Source organism: Anser brachyrhynchus (genome assembly GCF_964034855.1).
Source record: "Anser brachyrhynchus genome assembly, chromosome: 2".
NCBI classification, from domain to species: domain Eukaryota; kingdom Metazoa; phylum Chordata; class Aves; order Anseriformes; family Anatidae; genus Anser; species Anser brachyrhynchus.
Genome location: NC_137695.1, coordinates 128,153,399 through 128,169,242, shown reverse-complemented (window position 1 = coordinate 128,169,242; position 15,844 = coordinate 128,153,399). Strand labels below are relative to the sequence as shown.

The 15,844-nt window shown below is 39.8% G+C and overlaps 1 protein-coding gene across 2 annotated transcripts; it reads left to right on the top strand.

Annotated features, from left to right (window-relative positions):
* The first annotated feature begins 60 nt into the window (after window positions 1–60).
* Window positions 61–14,308, top strand: ELOC (elongin C). Of its 2 annotated transcripts, none has more exons than XM_080581652.1 (4): window positions 61–179; window positions 7,298–7,357; window positions 9,499–9,642; window positions 11,704–14,308. In XM_080581652.1, exons 2-4 carry the CDS (start codon window positions 7,354–7,356, stop codon window positions 11,892–11,894), a joined length of 339 nt encoding a protein of 112 aa, XP_080437778.1. In that variant the 5' UTR covers window positions 61–179; window positions 7,298–7,353; the 3' UTR covers window positions 11,895–14,308. The 2 variants fall into 2 exon arrangements, with proteins under 2 accessions (XP_080437778.1, XP_080437779.1); XM_080581653.1 differs by lacking the exon at window positions 61–179 and adding an exon at window positions 397–472.
* The last annotated feature ends 1,536 nt before the right edge of the window (window positions 14,309–15,844 follow it).

Genomic DNA, 15,844 nt, shown 5'->3' with positions numbered 1-15,844 from the left:
AAACTACATCCCCCAGCGTGCCTTGCGCGCCGCCGCGCGGCATGGCGGGAGCCGGGCGGCCTCGCTCCCTTCCAAGGGCAGGGCGCGGGGGAGCGGAAGTTGCGCCGTGCCCTGGCGGAAGCGCTCGGCCCGAGGCGGCGGGGGCCCTGCGAGCGGGGCGGAGGGAGCGGCGCCGACGGGTGAGGGGGCGGCGGGGCCGGGCCGGGCCGGGGGGAGCCCGGGGGAGCCCTCGGGGCCCTCCCGGAGCTCGGGGACAGGGCCTCGGCCTCCGGCAGGTCCCTCCCGGTGCTGGGGTGGGGGGAGGCGGGGGCTGGAGGCGGGTGGGAGCCTCCCGGAGGTGTCGACGCCGCCGCCGCCGGGATGGGGGCCCGGTTGTAGGTGGCCGCTGCCCGGCTTCCCTCAGCGCCCGGGGGTAGGAGGGGAGTCGTGCTGCTGAGGAGAGCCTGCCCCTCCGGGAGGGCTTGTCACGCCGGTGAGATATCGCTGGCTGTAGGCACACGCGTGGGGAGGGACGGCGTGACACCAGCAGGCACCTCCGACGGCCGGCGCTGTCCTATAACGCGCAGCGCTGTCCGGAGGGGCTTCAGTAAAGGCGTTCGGTGTCGTAGATCGCGGTATGAGCAAGCCCGGCGCAATAGGGACGCCTAAATAGTCGTGGGCTTCCCTTCTGTTTACTCGGCTTTGCGGCGGGTCGCTCGCAAAAGTTCAGTTTGGAAGGAGGCCAGGAAAATGCAAGTAGCAGACAGCTGAGGTGCCTTCAGAGCAAGAGCAACTTTGTGCCCGCGTTCGTGAATATTCTTTTCTGTACGCGAGTTTCCTCTTTTTGCCGTACTACAGACAAAAACACTGCTGGGAACGAAACACTGTTCATTAAATCAAGAGTTACTTCGGGGAGAATAAGTGCTAATTTTTCCATAATACGTCTGGAGATCAGCTATCCAGTGTTTTGAAGCAGTGTAAATCATTTTTTCCCTAAGATTTCCCATCAACACTGGGAAGCTTAGGATAGATAACCTTTAGAAACTGTAAGCACTTTTGGCAGTTTTTTCTTGTTGTATCAGAGAAAAGTCATTTGAGATTTTATTTTTTTCATACTAGAATGGGTGACGAACACGTTTAGCTGCTTTCTTCTAGTCTGAATTTAAAGACTTAATATTGGTACAGTGAAGAGATCCAGATGATTCTCTAATTCTCTTCTGTCTCCCACATTTGTGTTTATTCTTCTGATATATTTGTCTTCATGCTTATGCCCCTTATGGTTTGTGTGGGGACAAATTCATATCTTTGGAAAACTTACTTAGCTTCAGATGATGCGTTTTTGTAATCCTAAAATAAAGGAATTTGGATGTAGGACAAGCTTTCTTTTATCTGGAAGGTTTCAGTATTTAGTCATCTTTGTTGTAGGGTAGTTTGCATAACGGTAGGTTTTGATGAATGCTTATAATGAGAGGGCAGAAATCTGTGCCATATAAAGAAAAAAAAATGGAATATGCTATCAGCTTGTTTTTCCCCCCAGTAGCAAGAGGTATACAGTAATCAGGACTTTTATTGTACGTTAGAAAGAAAACAATAACCCCTTTTTTTCTTTCTTGGTAATTACTGGAAAGGAAAGCTTTCTTTGAAAAAGTGTATCTTAAATAAAGCGAGGTCTTTGATACTCCATGCGCAGGCAGAGTCCTGGCTCATCTCCTGCTTGTCTGAACTAGCGTTCACCTTCAGTGCACCTTCCTGACAGTTTGTCCCTGAATGTTGGAACTGTAGTGCACAAGCATGGGATGGTGAACCAGCTGCTTGAGAAATCGTCGTGTACCAATTTTCTTTCATGGTTTTTCTAAGTATGCTTCAATCCTTATTTACATTAATGATTTTTTTGGTGTGTCCTGAACAAAAGTGCTAAACTGAAGAGTGGTATTTTTAAACGGAATAGTGTATAGGATCTAGAATAGAACTAGAGTTTAGGATTAAACAGTAAGAGACTACTGTTCTAGCACACAAGAGCCTTTGTTTACTGAATAACTCTTCCTGATACACAAATGACACCCAGAAAATTTTCACGTTTGACTTCTCAACTAACCCAGGAGTTGCGAAGGCATTTGTGTTATTTGCCCCACACCTTCCAAAAAGTTGATCACGTAGAATGCAGAAATGTCACCAACTGAAGCGTACAAAAGCCCTGTGTGTGTCTGCATTACACAGCAAAGAACTGGAAGCCATTTGAGTTAACCTGCACCAGAGTCTGAGTTTTAGAGAGTTTTCTGCAGGAACAAAGAATCTGAGTGCTTGCAAGTGTTTTGTGTCCATTTAAGCTTCTTATGCTAACTGAATTAAAATGTTGGGGTTCTGGAATCTGTTTTTGCACGTGTTCAGTTGAATGAGGATACGCTCACCAAGTGCATTTCAGTCTTGTAGACATACAGGGTATACTTGTATAGGTACTCTGAGAATGGTGGGAAGCCTGGGAGACAAGTGTGCAGCTTTGGCAGTAAGCTAGGAGGGTCGTGGACATATTTTTTTTTGTTGTTGTTTTTCTTCCACTTGATGCTTCAAGAGAAACAGGAGAGAGAAGTCAAACCAAACGCGCTGTACCGCACTATTTCTGCTTAGGGTTATGAGGAGGACAAGAACATATTTAAACATGCTAACAAGAACACTTGCCTTGTGTTGTTTAGTTATCGTGGTTTATGATACTTAGCTATATTCTACCCCAAGGTGTAAATCATCTGCTGTTCCCACAAACTTTTTTGCAAGCTTATGAAACGCTGCGTTAATTGAAGAAAACAGGCTGTGGCGTGCGTGGGATCACGTTAGTACTGTCTCAGATAACTTGGGTGTAGTTGTTGGAAAGAAGATGGTTTTCACAAAATCATTTCAAGCAGCAGTATGTTCAAATCTTCACAATGTGTCCTGACACATTGAAAGCTTCTTAATCCGGAAGAGGAACCAATAGATGCTAACAGTTTGTTACTGCTTTTTTAGCTTTCCCAGGTTTCTTGTTTTCCTTTCTTTCTCTGTTCTCCTGCTCTCTTTTTGCATTGACACTATGATCCTTCCATGCTCTTTGCTTACCATATACTCCTAACATCCACAATTATATTTTTCAGAAGTGATATATTATGTCAGGATAACTAGTGACAGAACAAGAGAGAATGGCCTCAAGTTGTGCCACGGGATGTTCAGGTTGGAAATGAGGAGACACTGCTTCTCAGAAAGAGCAGTCAGGCATTGGAACAGGTTGCCCAGGCAGGTGGTGGAGTCACCGTCCATGGGGGTGTTTAGGGAAATTTTGGACGTGGTGCTTAGGGACGTGGTTTAGTGGGTGACGTAGGTGGTAGGGGTATGGTTAGACCAGGTGATCTTGGAGGTCTTTTCCAACCTTATTGATTCTGTGATAGCAAGAACTAGAGTGAAACCAAGCTCTGTCCCTTCCTTGCAAGTTGAATGTGTCATACAGTGGAATGTATGGTCTTTTTTTTTTTTTTCTTACAAGTAGGTAGGATTTCTGCGTCTTCTGCTTTTAGCAATGCAATGTTATTTTTGTTCTGTATTCAGAACCAAACTTGGATTGTGGAGCTGTGATAGAAACTTTATTCTTTGTTAGTTTATGCTCATTTGTTAGCCTTAAACTGAGGAATAATCTTGGAAATGCCTTTCCCTCTTTGTTTATCCTTTTAATGAATTGTTATATTTATCTTAATTCCAGTTTTGTTTTGCTAAGCTGAGCAAGCAAGACTTTCAATTTCTCTTTCTTTTACAGCCTCTTTGGTCACGTCATTATCTCCTTTCTGTAGTTTTTCCAATTTTAACTTTTTTCTTGAAAACAGGTAATCAGAATTGCATGTGATACTTCAGACAAGTTGTCACCCATGTGTGGTACAACAGCATTAATATTTCCCTGTCTCTGTTGCAAAAAGTTCCTTGATTTGAATTTGCTTCCACCCTCCCCCCCTTCCTTTTTTTTTTTTTTAAATACTTCAGAGCTGCATCAGCTTATAGCTGACCACAGAAAGACTAACACTTCCAAATGATGAGTCGTGGCTATGTAAAAGAAGTCAGTCCTTACGTGCAGGGCTCTTGCATTTCATAGTTTCATTTCGTGTAGCTTCTAGTGTGCCGTTTTTCAAGACCGGTCACTTGGTGTGACGCTCTGTTCCCCTTCTGCTGCAGTGCCTTCCACTTCTCTCATCTTAGCCTGTCTTTTTTTTTTTTTTTTTCCTCTGGCAACATTGTTAAAATAACAAGTTTTGTATCATTTTTGGAGAAAATAGTAGTTCTTTTGCAGTCCAAATGTTCCACGTTTGCAACATCACACGGTATTGTTGGACAGTTTTTCTCCTTTTAAGATTATCCTCTTACACCATTTATTTAACCTCAAATGATTTGCTTAGTCCAGATTGCATCTAATTAGCCCTCCTTTCCTGTTTTCAGGGAAATGACTGGTTTGGGCTTTAGGTATTAGCTAGTCCAGCATGCCAACTTGTATCCTGTTTTCCTTTATATTTCATACAATTAACCACTAAGCCTGATCATGTTTTTTTTCCCCCCTTAGGTGTTAATACCTGTGTTTTTTTGTCTCTAATCATATGATAGCACATTTCATTTGATGTTATTAAAATGATCACTGCGTTTTTCTCCATAGCTCTAATATTTTGCTGTAGACATTGTTTCGTTTCCCAAGGTTTAATGTGCCCCTCAAATCATGCTCTCACCTTGGGAAGTGTTAATGTAATTGCGTTCCCACGAACTAGCCTGACCTTATGCCTGTATTTAGTGGCATTATTTGTATTGGAAACCGAGGCACGCTTTATTTTCAGCAGCACATCCACTGGTATGGATGTCATCACTTATGCTTATTCATAAAAACAAGCAGTTTCACTACTCTCTTGGAGTGTTCGGGAAGGTTTTGTGGCTAGAGAAAGGGGTAGCAGAAGTGATGCTCTCTTCTGTGAAACAGGAGTAACAATGTAAGGTATCCTTTCTGTTCCTGAGTAACAGATACTCTTCAGGATGCTTGATTTCCATTTACAGAACCTGCTGAAACAGGTGAAAGATGTCGTCAGCTTTTGTGCTGCCACAGTTCCAGCATCCAAATGTAATTTGCTTGCAGGAGTTACTGGAATTTTTGAAAATGACAAGGGCATTTAACGTTCGATGTTGGGGTTTGACAGTCTACACAAATTGGCTCTCAAAGGGCATTCTTGATTGTGCCTGATGTACAGGAACTTCTCACCTGGTAGAAGATTTGCATTATACCAATGGGAAAATAAAATATTTGGAGACATTTTGGTCAAGTTGGGATAATTTTCAAAGACAACAGCAGTGTAGACAGAGGATGCTTTTTGCTCAGTGTTCCACAGATACCGAAAAGCCATTATTTAATCTGGTAATGCATGTGTAGGTTGATGAGGTGTACTTAACAAAGTGCCTTCTCGTGAAAGCTTGAGGACCCGTTCAGATTATTTCATACTTGTTTTCATGCTTGCTTGCACAGAGTAGTTGTGAAAAAGAGAGCTGGAACAAATCAGCACACTCAGCACCAAAGTACTCTTGAGAAGTGAAGCGATCTGCAATAGCGCGGGGCTGCATCTCCTAAAGGTGTAATTCTTTTTGACTTTGCTGAGGAATCTCTGTAAAACTTCCTCCAGATCTTTCAGCTCCCTCCTCAACTTGCTTACATTTTTTTTTGCTAAGTTTTTACCACAGCTATAGGAGGGAGAAGATGTGGGAAGCAGTCTCTATTCTGCTTTTTCACACCTTCCTGCTCTGGGGTCCTTTACTGTAATTGCAGTTCATGCTTCTGCTGTTGCTCATTGCTTTTTGAAGCAGTGAAATGAATTGCCAGAATCCTTACTGGTCTCTGTGCTGCCCCTGACCCCAGGTGTCAGCTGGGAAACCAACCAGAATCGCTGGTCGTGTTTTCCTGGACCTGTGGGCACACAACAGGATGTCATTGATTTGTGCTGGGTTAATGTTTGGAGAGAGCTGCAGACATGAAAGGAATTTTAGGACAGCAGGTGGGTGGAATTTCTCTTCCAAAGCTTTCTTTTCCTCAGCAGAGATGCAGTTTGGTGTAAAGAAATGTATGTTGAGTCTGAAAATACTGGATTTGTTATGCAAATAAGCGTTCTGTTTCTGTCACCCTTCAGATTCATTTCCGTGGCAAAAAATGTCTGCAGCAGGCTGTGTGTCAGCTTTTAAGGTATGGAGCTCCTGGCTCCATACCACGCAAATACCTGCATTAAATATCCGAAGTAGATTATCTAGGTGACATTGGCGTCTGTGTCGGGAACCGTCAGTCTTCTAGGAAGGACAGGTTGGAAGGCCAGGTATTTAGTGCACACTGATTAGCTTGCTCCCTGAGCCTTCTCTTCCCCAGCCTCAACAGTCCCGGCTCTCTCAGCCTCTCCTTATGTGACAGGCGCTCCAATCCTTTGCTCATCTTTGAGGTCGGTTGCAGGACGCCCTTCAGTCCCTCTTGTACAGAGGACCCAGACTCCAGATGTGTCCCACTGGCGCCGAGCAGAAGGGAAGGATGCCCTCCCTCAGCCTGCCAGCAGCACGCCTCCTCGAGCAGCCTGGGATGAGCCTGGTTTGTTGTCGACCTTCTTTGCTGCAAGGGCACGTTGCTGGCACGTGTTCAACGCGGTGTCTGCCAGCACCCTCAGGTCTCTTCCTGCAAAGCTGCTGTCCTACCGGTCAGCCCCCAGGCAGTGCTGTTGCATGTGCTACTTTGCAGTTCTTCCAAAGGTGCCTTTTCCTTTGATGAACTTCAGGAGATTCCTGCTTTCCCCAGCTTGTCGAGGTCTCTCCTGAATACCGGGACACCTGTATGATAAATCTACCTCCTCTATTCACATCGTACTGAGCTGTTCTCTGGCATCTTTTTTCCTGTGGACAGACGGGTCAGTCTCTTAAGTGCCTTCTGTATTGTGGTAGAACTTGCCTTCTTTACCTCCCCACTACCATTGCACAGGTGGTGTCCATAGTAATAAAAGTAATAAGCTCCTGAAGTAACTGTCCGTAAAGTCAAAGGCTTTTAAAAACCTTAAGGGAACATTTTCTTCCAAAAGCTGCAGTTTAGAGATTCTAGAATGTGGCGAGCGGGTAGGGATATCTGGATAGCAAAAATCAAACAAACAAAAACAAAACAAGTAAACTTTGTTAAGTGTTCGTGAAATTGCATGTTGTATATCGTTGTTCTTTCATTTATTAGTGTTTATAGTAATATAAAAGCCTGTAACTAATGCTGACGTAAGAAATCGGACTACTGACTGCAAATATTGCCATTTGTGTTTTTCAGACGCTCCTATTGCAAAAGCTGCTGTTGAAAAGAAATAATTTTTTTATAAGAAGAGAATGGGTAAGTTGATTTTTCTTAGACTTGTTGTTGTTGTTCCCTATGTGAAACATTTTCTCTCTTACTCTGGTAGAGAAGGTGAATTATAAGACTTTAAATGTTGATCCTGTCACTAATTTTTCTTGTAGTTTGAAACCTCAGTGGAATTTCCTACAGATGTTTTTTTCTTTTTAAGAGGAATTTCTCAAGTGAATGTTTGTTCATTGAACAATTTGTTCAGAGCGTATCTATCAAACAGTAAATTTCATTGAGCTTAACATGTTTATTGATGAAAATGTATATGCTAAAATAGGATACCTTTAGGTTTTGTAGCAAAAGACTTCTAGATAGGGGACAGGAAAATTTCACTATATACTGACTTAAATATTCTTTGTTTACTAAGGTCAGCCTGTCTAATTCTGGCTGAGAGATCATAATAAGCACTGACTGATAAATTACAGTGTGTGTGAGACTTGACTAATTGTCTGAAACTGTCATTATCTGTCTCACTACAAATGATGGTTAATGAAACAAAGTTGGACAGATTCTGGATTTAGCTACACTTTTCCTGAAAGTATTTTAGCTTCTTTGGCACTTGACGATACTTTCTTAAAATTGGCAATAACTCTACGGTAATTCTATTTTAACTTGTAATTCACAAAGCAACTTAATTGACTGGGGGGAATATTGCATTTGCTATAGCACTATATACAATGAAAGGCAATATATTATAATTAATGTAATTTCTATTTTTATTTTGTCAGAAGGAGAAACAACACTAACAGTCAAACATCAAGTTTGTAGTCTCTGGTTTATCTTCCGTACTTCTACGTGCGATCATGAAATATTGAAATTACTTTTTTAGAAGTGTACAGATCTCTTCTGTTACACTTTTCCAAGCTGTAAGAACTTTCATAACTTCCATTTTTACCTCTGTGCCAAAATTAATACTGTTCTGAAAATTGTCTTATGTGCAGTGTTAAGTTCAAGTATTAATTTTTAATAGAACTGAAGCTGTACTTATGTCAGTTCTTGACTCCCTTAGAAAATACAGTCTTTGAAATAAGGCATTAACTGTCCAGTCTGAATATGATAGAAATGGTAGATTTACTGGGTTGGTGGGTGTTTTTGCACTTTAAAAGTTGTGTTTTTTTTTAGTTTTAAAACTACTGTGGTCTTCATTACTCACCATTTTACAGCACTGTATGAAGACCAAGTACAGGTGCAGTCATCTTGGTGCTACGGGGTCCTATAGTGCTAAGCACAATGTGGGCAGAAGGTAGTCGGTGGTTCCTGCCCCAGAGAGCACGCTGCCTGAACTGGCAGGGCAAGTGCAAGAAGGGGAAAGTGTGAGTGTACGGAGTGAGCAGCGCAATGGTGGCAACGATAACACCGTTTTTTCAACTTAAAGGTAGTGCTGTTACTTAGGAGAGAATAAATGAATGAACAAAAAGGGAAGGAAGATTAGGGTTTATAGTGAAAGCAGGGAGCAGGTACATAGTGAGATAGGGAAGGGAAACAGAAAAAGCATAGTCAAACTGGTGCTGGGAGGCTTTCAAATTTCCCTGGTTTTGGTGCTTTTTCACCGAAGGTCACGATATAGGTGTGCACTAATGCTCTTGATGTGACTGGGCAGTGGGGAAGGAATGAATCTTATTTCATTTCTCTAGTACAAAAATACCTTGTTAGACTGCTTTTATTCCTTCTATTCTTCAAAAAGCTCTTTTTTTCTTGCAGTCCGTATTTTTAAATATTTAGATGTATTTATATAATTTCTGTTAAGTACTAGCATGCAGACATGGCAATAGCTTTGTGAATGGAAGAAGTAGCACATTCTTAAAATAAGTACATACTTTTCACTTGAGAATTTGTCTAAAGGAAATTTCTTTCCTACATAGATTTTTTAAATGTCAGAATTTGGAGATGAACAGAGGAGAGAGGGGAGATATTAATCAAAAATCCTACATTTTTTTAATAATTCCTCCTCTTAAATAGGTTGCTGAACTCTTCAGAGAAGTCTTCAAATATGTAAATTCTTCTGTCTTAGTTTTGGTGGTAGTCAGTGGTTCTTCTGCAAATGTAGTCACAGGAAAAACTGCAGCTTGCATTTTTAGTAATGTGAATCAGTTATTGTGTTCTGAAACTGTTAATGTTTTCCACCATAGATGGAGAAGAGAAAACATACGGTGGGTGTGAGGGCCCAGATGCTATGTACGTGAAGCTAATATCTTCTGATGGCCATGAGTTCATTGTAAAAAGAGAGCATGCGTTAACATCAGGAACAATAAAAGCTATGTTGAGTGGACCAGGTAGGTACAAAAGATTTAATACCGTCATGTGCTTTTTCTCTGTTGGACTGCTTAAATGTATATCATGTAGTGAGTGAAAGCTGGAACAAATAATAACTTGATCAAAAGCTGACAGTTCTGTTTCCACTGGAACAGTCTACCTCTGTGGAGTATTGTATACCATATAATTGGACTCTCTTTCTGGACAGCTAGCAATCTTACGATGTTCTTGCTACTAGTTTTCCCTGTTACGAGAACTTGAGGGCATTGTGTGAAAGTTGCAGCTGTCAAATTCAATACAAACAAGAGTTGGTAGCTCTTCAAAGTTCCTCCTCTGTGGTGGAACTTTGAGTATTCACAGAATCTTATAGCAAGGAGTTCCTGAGCTTAATGGCAAAAATTAGCTTAAGTTTGAAGAAGGGAGATAAATTTAGAGAAGGGAAAGCCTTCACATTTTGCTAGATGCATGAGACCACCTCCTGTTTAAGAAGTGTCTGAACTAATTGTCAAAGCCTGAATGGTGGAGGAGAGAGTGGGGAGAAGTTAACATTTGTGCTTTCCCTTTTCCTTATCCTCATGCCATATATTTATCTTTGGTCTCTTGAGTGACAGACAGTAGGTTATGTGGGCCTCTGGTTGCTGGGAGGATCTATTTGCTGACTATACTTTGAAATTACTCAGCAATTGGGCAAAGTTGCGTAAATTGAGCAATTAAAGTTCTCAATTTAATAGTCTGCTAAATGTCATTGTAATGGTTGTGCTTGAAAATACGTAGCAGATCTATTGTGTCTGATCCAGTCTGTGTCAGCCTTCCAGGTGTGTAAGAGGAAGAGTAGTTACAAGATCTGCTCTGAATTTGTTCCATGGTCAGTAACAATGTGAAGAAGTAAGAGGCAAAGTATCCTGTTTAGAGGGCTAGAAAATTGACTCTGTAAAGGAGTCAGCTTTTAAGCACATGTTGTATACATACTTGCAAGATGAATAATTTTCCTTGCAAACCCATTTTTGCTGTCCACTTAAACAGGCCATCATTTCACTGATGGTTATGTGTTCTCTACTTCAGTATTGTGACATTTTCAATATGCAAACATTTGTGTTGCTTCCTACTGTTCCTGTAATAGAATTCAAGCCAGATTGGCTTCAGTACATATGTTCAGATACTTCTACACAAATACGTGTAGACATTAGTAAATAACTCTGTTTTGTAGTTACTATGAAAGGGATTCCTATAGAGGTAGCGGTAACCACATGTTGCTAGGTCTCCCACAAATATGGAGTGCATGTTAGTAGGCTTTGTATTGTTTGTCAGCATAATGAATTTAAAACTGAGAGATGAGAAAAACGGTTACAAAGATAACTGTAGGATGGCGGTGGGACTAACAACGGGATGATGTCATATCTTCTAAATTTCATCCTTAGAGGGCACAAAAGAAAGGTTCAAATATACTTGAGTTTTGATCTTTGGATAAATTCTTCAAATCTAATAGGGCTAAAGCCCTGTTATATGTAACCTTTCGTCCCATACTTGGGTTTTCCTTTCCCTCCTGCCTGCCTGTTCTCACAGCTCAGCAAGTTAACGTAACTTTTGACATTTCAACTGAAACTGTCCAAGAAATTCGAAGATAGTGGGATGACAAAGGGAACAAAACTGATAAGTGTGCCTATGCGAATATGGAATATATATTAAACGATTTTGTTTTCTTGAGAAAGCTAGCTAAAAATTTGGATTGATACCTGTATTTGTGAATGTTATTAGTGTGGCCTTCAGCGTAGAATGTGCTACAGCTTTAGAGCACCTATCAAAAGCAAGCATCAGAATTAAACCTAAATTTCTGGTGTAGTTTTTCAGAATATTATTAATATTTTCATTAAAATGAACAAAGATTTTTAAATGCAAAGGATCCTCATATTCCTGAGGGCTGTGAATGTGGCACATCCTGCTTTGCATTGAAGAGTGTAATACCCAGGAATATGGGACCTTGCAAGTCTATTTGGAATGCCTTGTATTAGTGTAGTGAAGTGTTTCATTTTTGCAGTGAATTGAGATTCTGATTTTTGGTTTGTTGTTTTTTTCTTCTACAGGACAGTTTGCAGAAAATGAAACAAATGAGGTGAATTTTAGAGAGATCCCATCCCATGTCCTATCCAAAGTATGCATGTATTTCACCTACAAGGTCCGCTATACTAACAGCTCTACGGAGATTCCTGAATTCCCAATTGCACCTGAAATTGCACTGGAACTTCTGATGGCTGCAAACTTCTTAGATTGTTAAATAAAATAAATTATAATAAAAATGTAAAACTTTTTTCAGTATTTAATACATGTAGTTCAGTTAGTAACTTTTTTCAGATAGCATGTTGCGTGTGTGCTGTTGAGAACTGTAAAGTTCACTGCAGAGGCAATTGCCTTCAGTCCTTTTGCATATAGCAATCATTCAGTTGAAATTTGTTTTGCTGCTTACACAAATAAGGACATTTTCACAACCGAGACAAATAAACAAATATGCCAATTAGTAGATGGCTATGCCTTATCCTTTAGGTGTGGTAGAAGTTTCTTTTAATACAATGACCGTATAAAATACTGGAGTTTAGTCTAATGTTCTCTAAAAGGTAATTATAGTTAAACGCAAGTAGCTGTTTAGAGTTTCTAACTTTCTCTTACTGTTAAAGTTTCTAAACATCTGAACTTAATCTCCTTTGTAAGATAGCTGTCCTTTAGCATAGTTATACTAACTAGATTAGAAGTGCCCTCTAAGGTTTGTATATTGACAGCAATATTCCATTTAAGTTGGAAGTGGAGTATGTAGGAGAATGTTTAAGGCTTTTAATTTAAATCATAGTATAGACATTTGAAGAAAGTGTTTGATGCATTTTTTTTATAACCTAATTTTTCCCCTTTAGTAATTAGAAATACTTGAGTCACTTGTCTGTACAGTAAGACTATGATCGTACTGACAGTGGCTTTTAATGTGTATGCATTACCTTCTGTATAACATGTAAGGTTATTCTTAATGTACCGTCACTTGACCTGATATGGATTTTATATGGTTTCAGTTATGTTTTATTTCCGCTGTTGTGATGGATTATGTGAAGTCTGTATTTAATCTTTAGAGCAGTAGTCATTCAAATTTTCTATCATAACAACTGAAAAGATAGTTATCCTATCTTTTACCTCTTCCCTGACCTCTCCCTTAAATCCACAAAAAAAAAAAAAAAAAGACCCTGAAATGTGGAGGTCTTGTATTTGAAGGAAAGGGCATTAAGCAGATGTTTATAGAGCTTTTTTTAAAAATAAACTTAATAGTTATTTCCAATGTTTTTACAAATATTTTAGAGGAAAAGGATTGGCAAGCCACTCACATAATACTAGAGTGAAACACATCACCTCTTGGTAATTCCTGTTGGTAATTGCCTATACTATCAATTCTTTGTTTAAAACAAATTTCCATTTAAAGAAAAAAAGAAAAGCTTAAACTGAGACAAGAAGTTGCTTTTTGTTCAGTCACAGCCTGAAGAACCCTTCTGCCAAAGTCATCTGTAAATGAGAATGTATTGTGAAAAATGATGCAAGAACAATGTAGTTAGCATTTCCATCGGCTGTCTCTGCTTCAGATTTTTGATTAAGAAATGATTGTGGTCTTTTATGGAAAAGTCCTGCTGACAGATGGTGGGACCTCTTCGTTGATGTATTAACTGATTGTGAATTTAGAGGGTTAAAACTCTTCTCTAAACCTTATTGCCAACATAAGTACAACCTTTGAGGTTTTCCATACAAAAACTGGTAACTTTATACATAGACTATGCAGTCTGCCCATGGAGGAGTTCAGTTCTGACAAATGAAATCTTACTCTGGACTTGAGCAATGCTTGATAGACAAGCTGACATATGTCAATGTGTTGATAGATTAGCTGACGTTTATTCACATCACATACTTCGGCACAATTTATCGTGTTTAGTGTGGGGATGTTTATAACTAGATTGGTTTTGCATGATAAAGCTGAAGTGTACTGCAAAGCGATTGTCTGAAATCCTATGTTTGAGCACTCTGGTCAGTGCCATTAGTAACTCATTTTCAAGAGCACTAAAAAAAAAAATGAACACAAAACCAGAAATACCCTGTTATGCTGCTTTTGTTAGAGCCACTAGGACTATACCCTAAAAGTTAAAGGGGTAGTGACGTGGATATTTTAGTCCCAACTACATTTCTGTCTGAGCGAATCATAAGTTCTCCAGCCATTTTTAATAGTCTTGAGATTAATGAGTTGAAGCTCAAAACTGTTTAGTTTAAAACTGAAGTAAAAAGGATGTCATAAAATATTTTTTTTAAGTAACCCAAAACAATTTCCTGTCAAAATGCATCGCGTTTTATGATTCCATACTTCAGCAGTAAGTTAAAATAGCTGTTTTATTTCTGAATGATAATATCATTGTTTTTTTTCTTCAGCTTAATGTATCATACAGAAGCTTTGAACACTCAGGAAATGCAGTAGTGTCCTAGAATACACTATTTGCAAAACCACTGGCTGTTAAGCAAACTAACCTGCAGATTTCTAAGGGGGAGGGGGGCAGAGGGAATTAGTGCAATTTACTTGGTAGTGACATGGGTATGCTATTAACAGACAATTGGAAACTTGCCACGCTTAACCCCTGAGTTCTAAATAAATTTCAAAGTTGAAAATTTTTAAAACTGTGTTTCTGTTGATTTGATTTGTGACCTCTTAGAGCGGGTGTTCTGCTGTAGAATCATAGTTCTCATGAATTGTGTGGTGAGCAAACTGCTAATATTGAAACTAGTATTTGGGTGAAAGATGGTGAAACACCATGGATGATACTAAAAGGTTTCTTCATAGTTCTGAAGAGATTCATGAATTTAGTTAGTGCTTAGATCTCTTCCAGCTCCTCCTAATTGTAACTAGTCAGTTCTCCAAAGAAGTGACAGCATACTGAAAATGCCTGGTATTCCTAAACAGCCTTGAAGAGTCTTTAAAGACAGCCTTTAAAGACTTTGTGGGTCCTGTAATACTGAACTCCCTTTTGCTTGGTAAGCTAGTCCTGTATCTGGTGATTAACGTTTTAAACAAGTTCTGATTTAGCCATGAAAAGTTGCAAAGTCTTTACCAATTGTAAGCAACGAGGAAAGTCCTGCAACGTTATGATTTTTCATAGTATAAGGTGGTGAAGAAGTCTCTGGTGGCCTCCCAGCGTGAAATGGACTGCATATCTGGAACAATCCGAACTCTGTTTTACAAGACTTTAAATTCCCTTTTGGCTTTGAGGTTCAAGAAAAGAGAGATTGTCATCAAGATTCACCAGGCCGTTATATTCAACAACTGCATCGAACACAATATTTAAAAGGCTTTTCTGAAGTAATGGTATTAAATGTGGAAAATCTGTTGCTTCTGCTCGCATTTACAAATTACAGTATATACACCAATGTCATAAATAGCAGCAGTGGCTATTTGATTTTTCTCCCCTTCTTGTTTTTACAATCCCATTGAAAGGGGTAGTTTTTACTATCCCCAAACCTACCTAAATCTTTTGGTTTATATAATGAAGTAGACAAGGGAATTATTGGCACAGAAGTAACTTTTCAGGCCATGTTTTTCCTTTTTTTTTTTTTTTTTTTTCTTTTGGTCTCAATTGTTGCATTGTAATTTAACCGTACCAGCTACTGCAGAGTCAACAAAATCACAACACTAGTGTGTCGGTGCTAATGAGAAATAGCAGATTTTCCTAGCTGAAACTAACAGTGAAGGCTGGGCTGTAAGCTTAGTTTCAACAACTGGGAGAGAAAAAGCAGGAACTCTTATTTTAAGATTGAGTGAATCTGGAAATAAAACTGTAATGCTCTTTTTAAAATACAGGTGGATCAAAGCTCTGTAATTAGCAAATGAGGCATTTGGTGTTTTTTCCCATGGAAAATGTCCAGCTTTAAAGGATTTTTTGACAAACAATAAATTGGATTGAAGTGGGATTTCTTCTTAAATGTAGCTCACTAGGTGGCAATGTTATGGGAACATATCAACACTGTGACCTCAATGTGTTGCACAACAGCGGGAAGATCCAGAAAAGAGCACATAGATTTTGTGATTATTAGTCATCTACAAAGCTTGCTTGAGTGTTGTCAGTAGGGCAGCCGAGAGAGAAGAATGTTGACTTTATCAGTTCAGGTTTTAACGAATGTTGCATGTCATGAAATAAAGCTTCGAGCGCGATGCTTCTA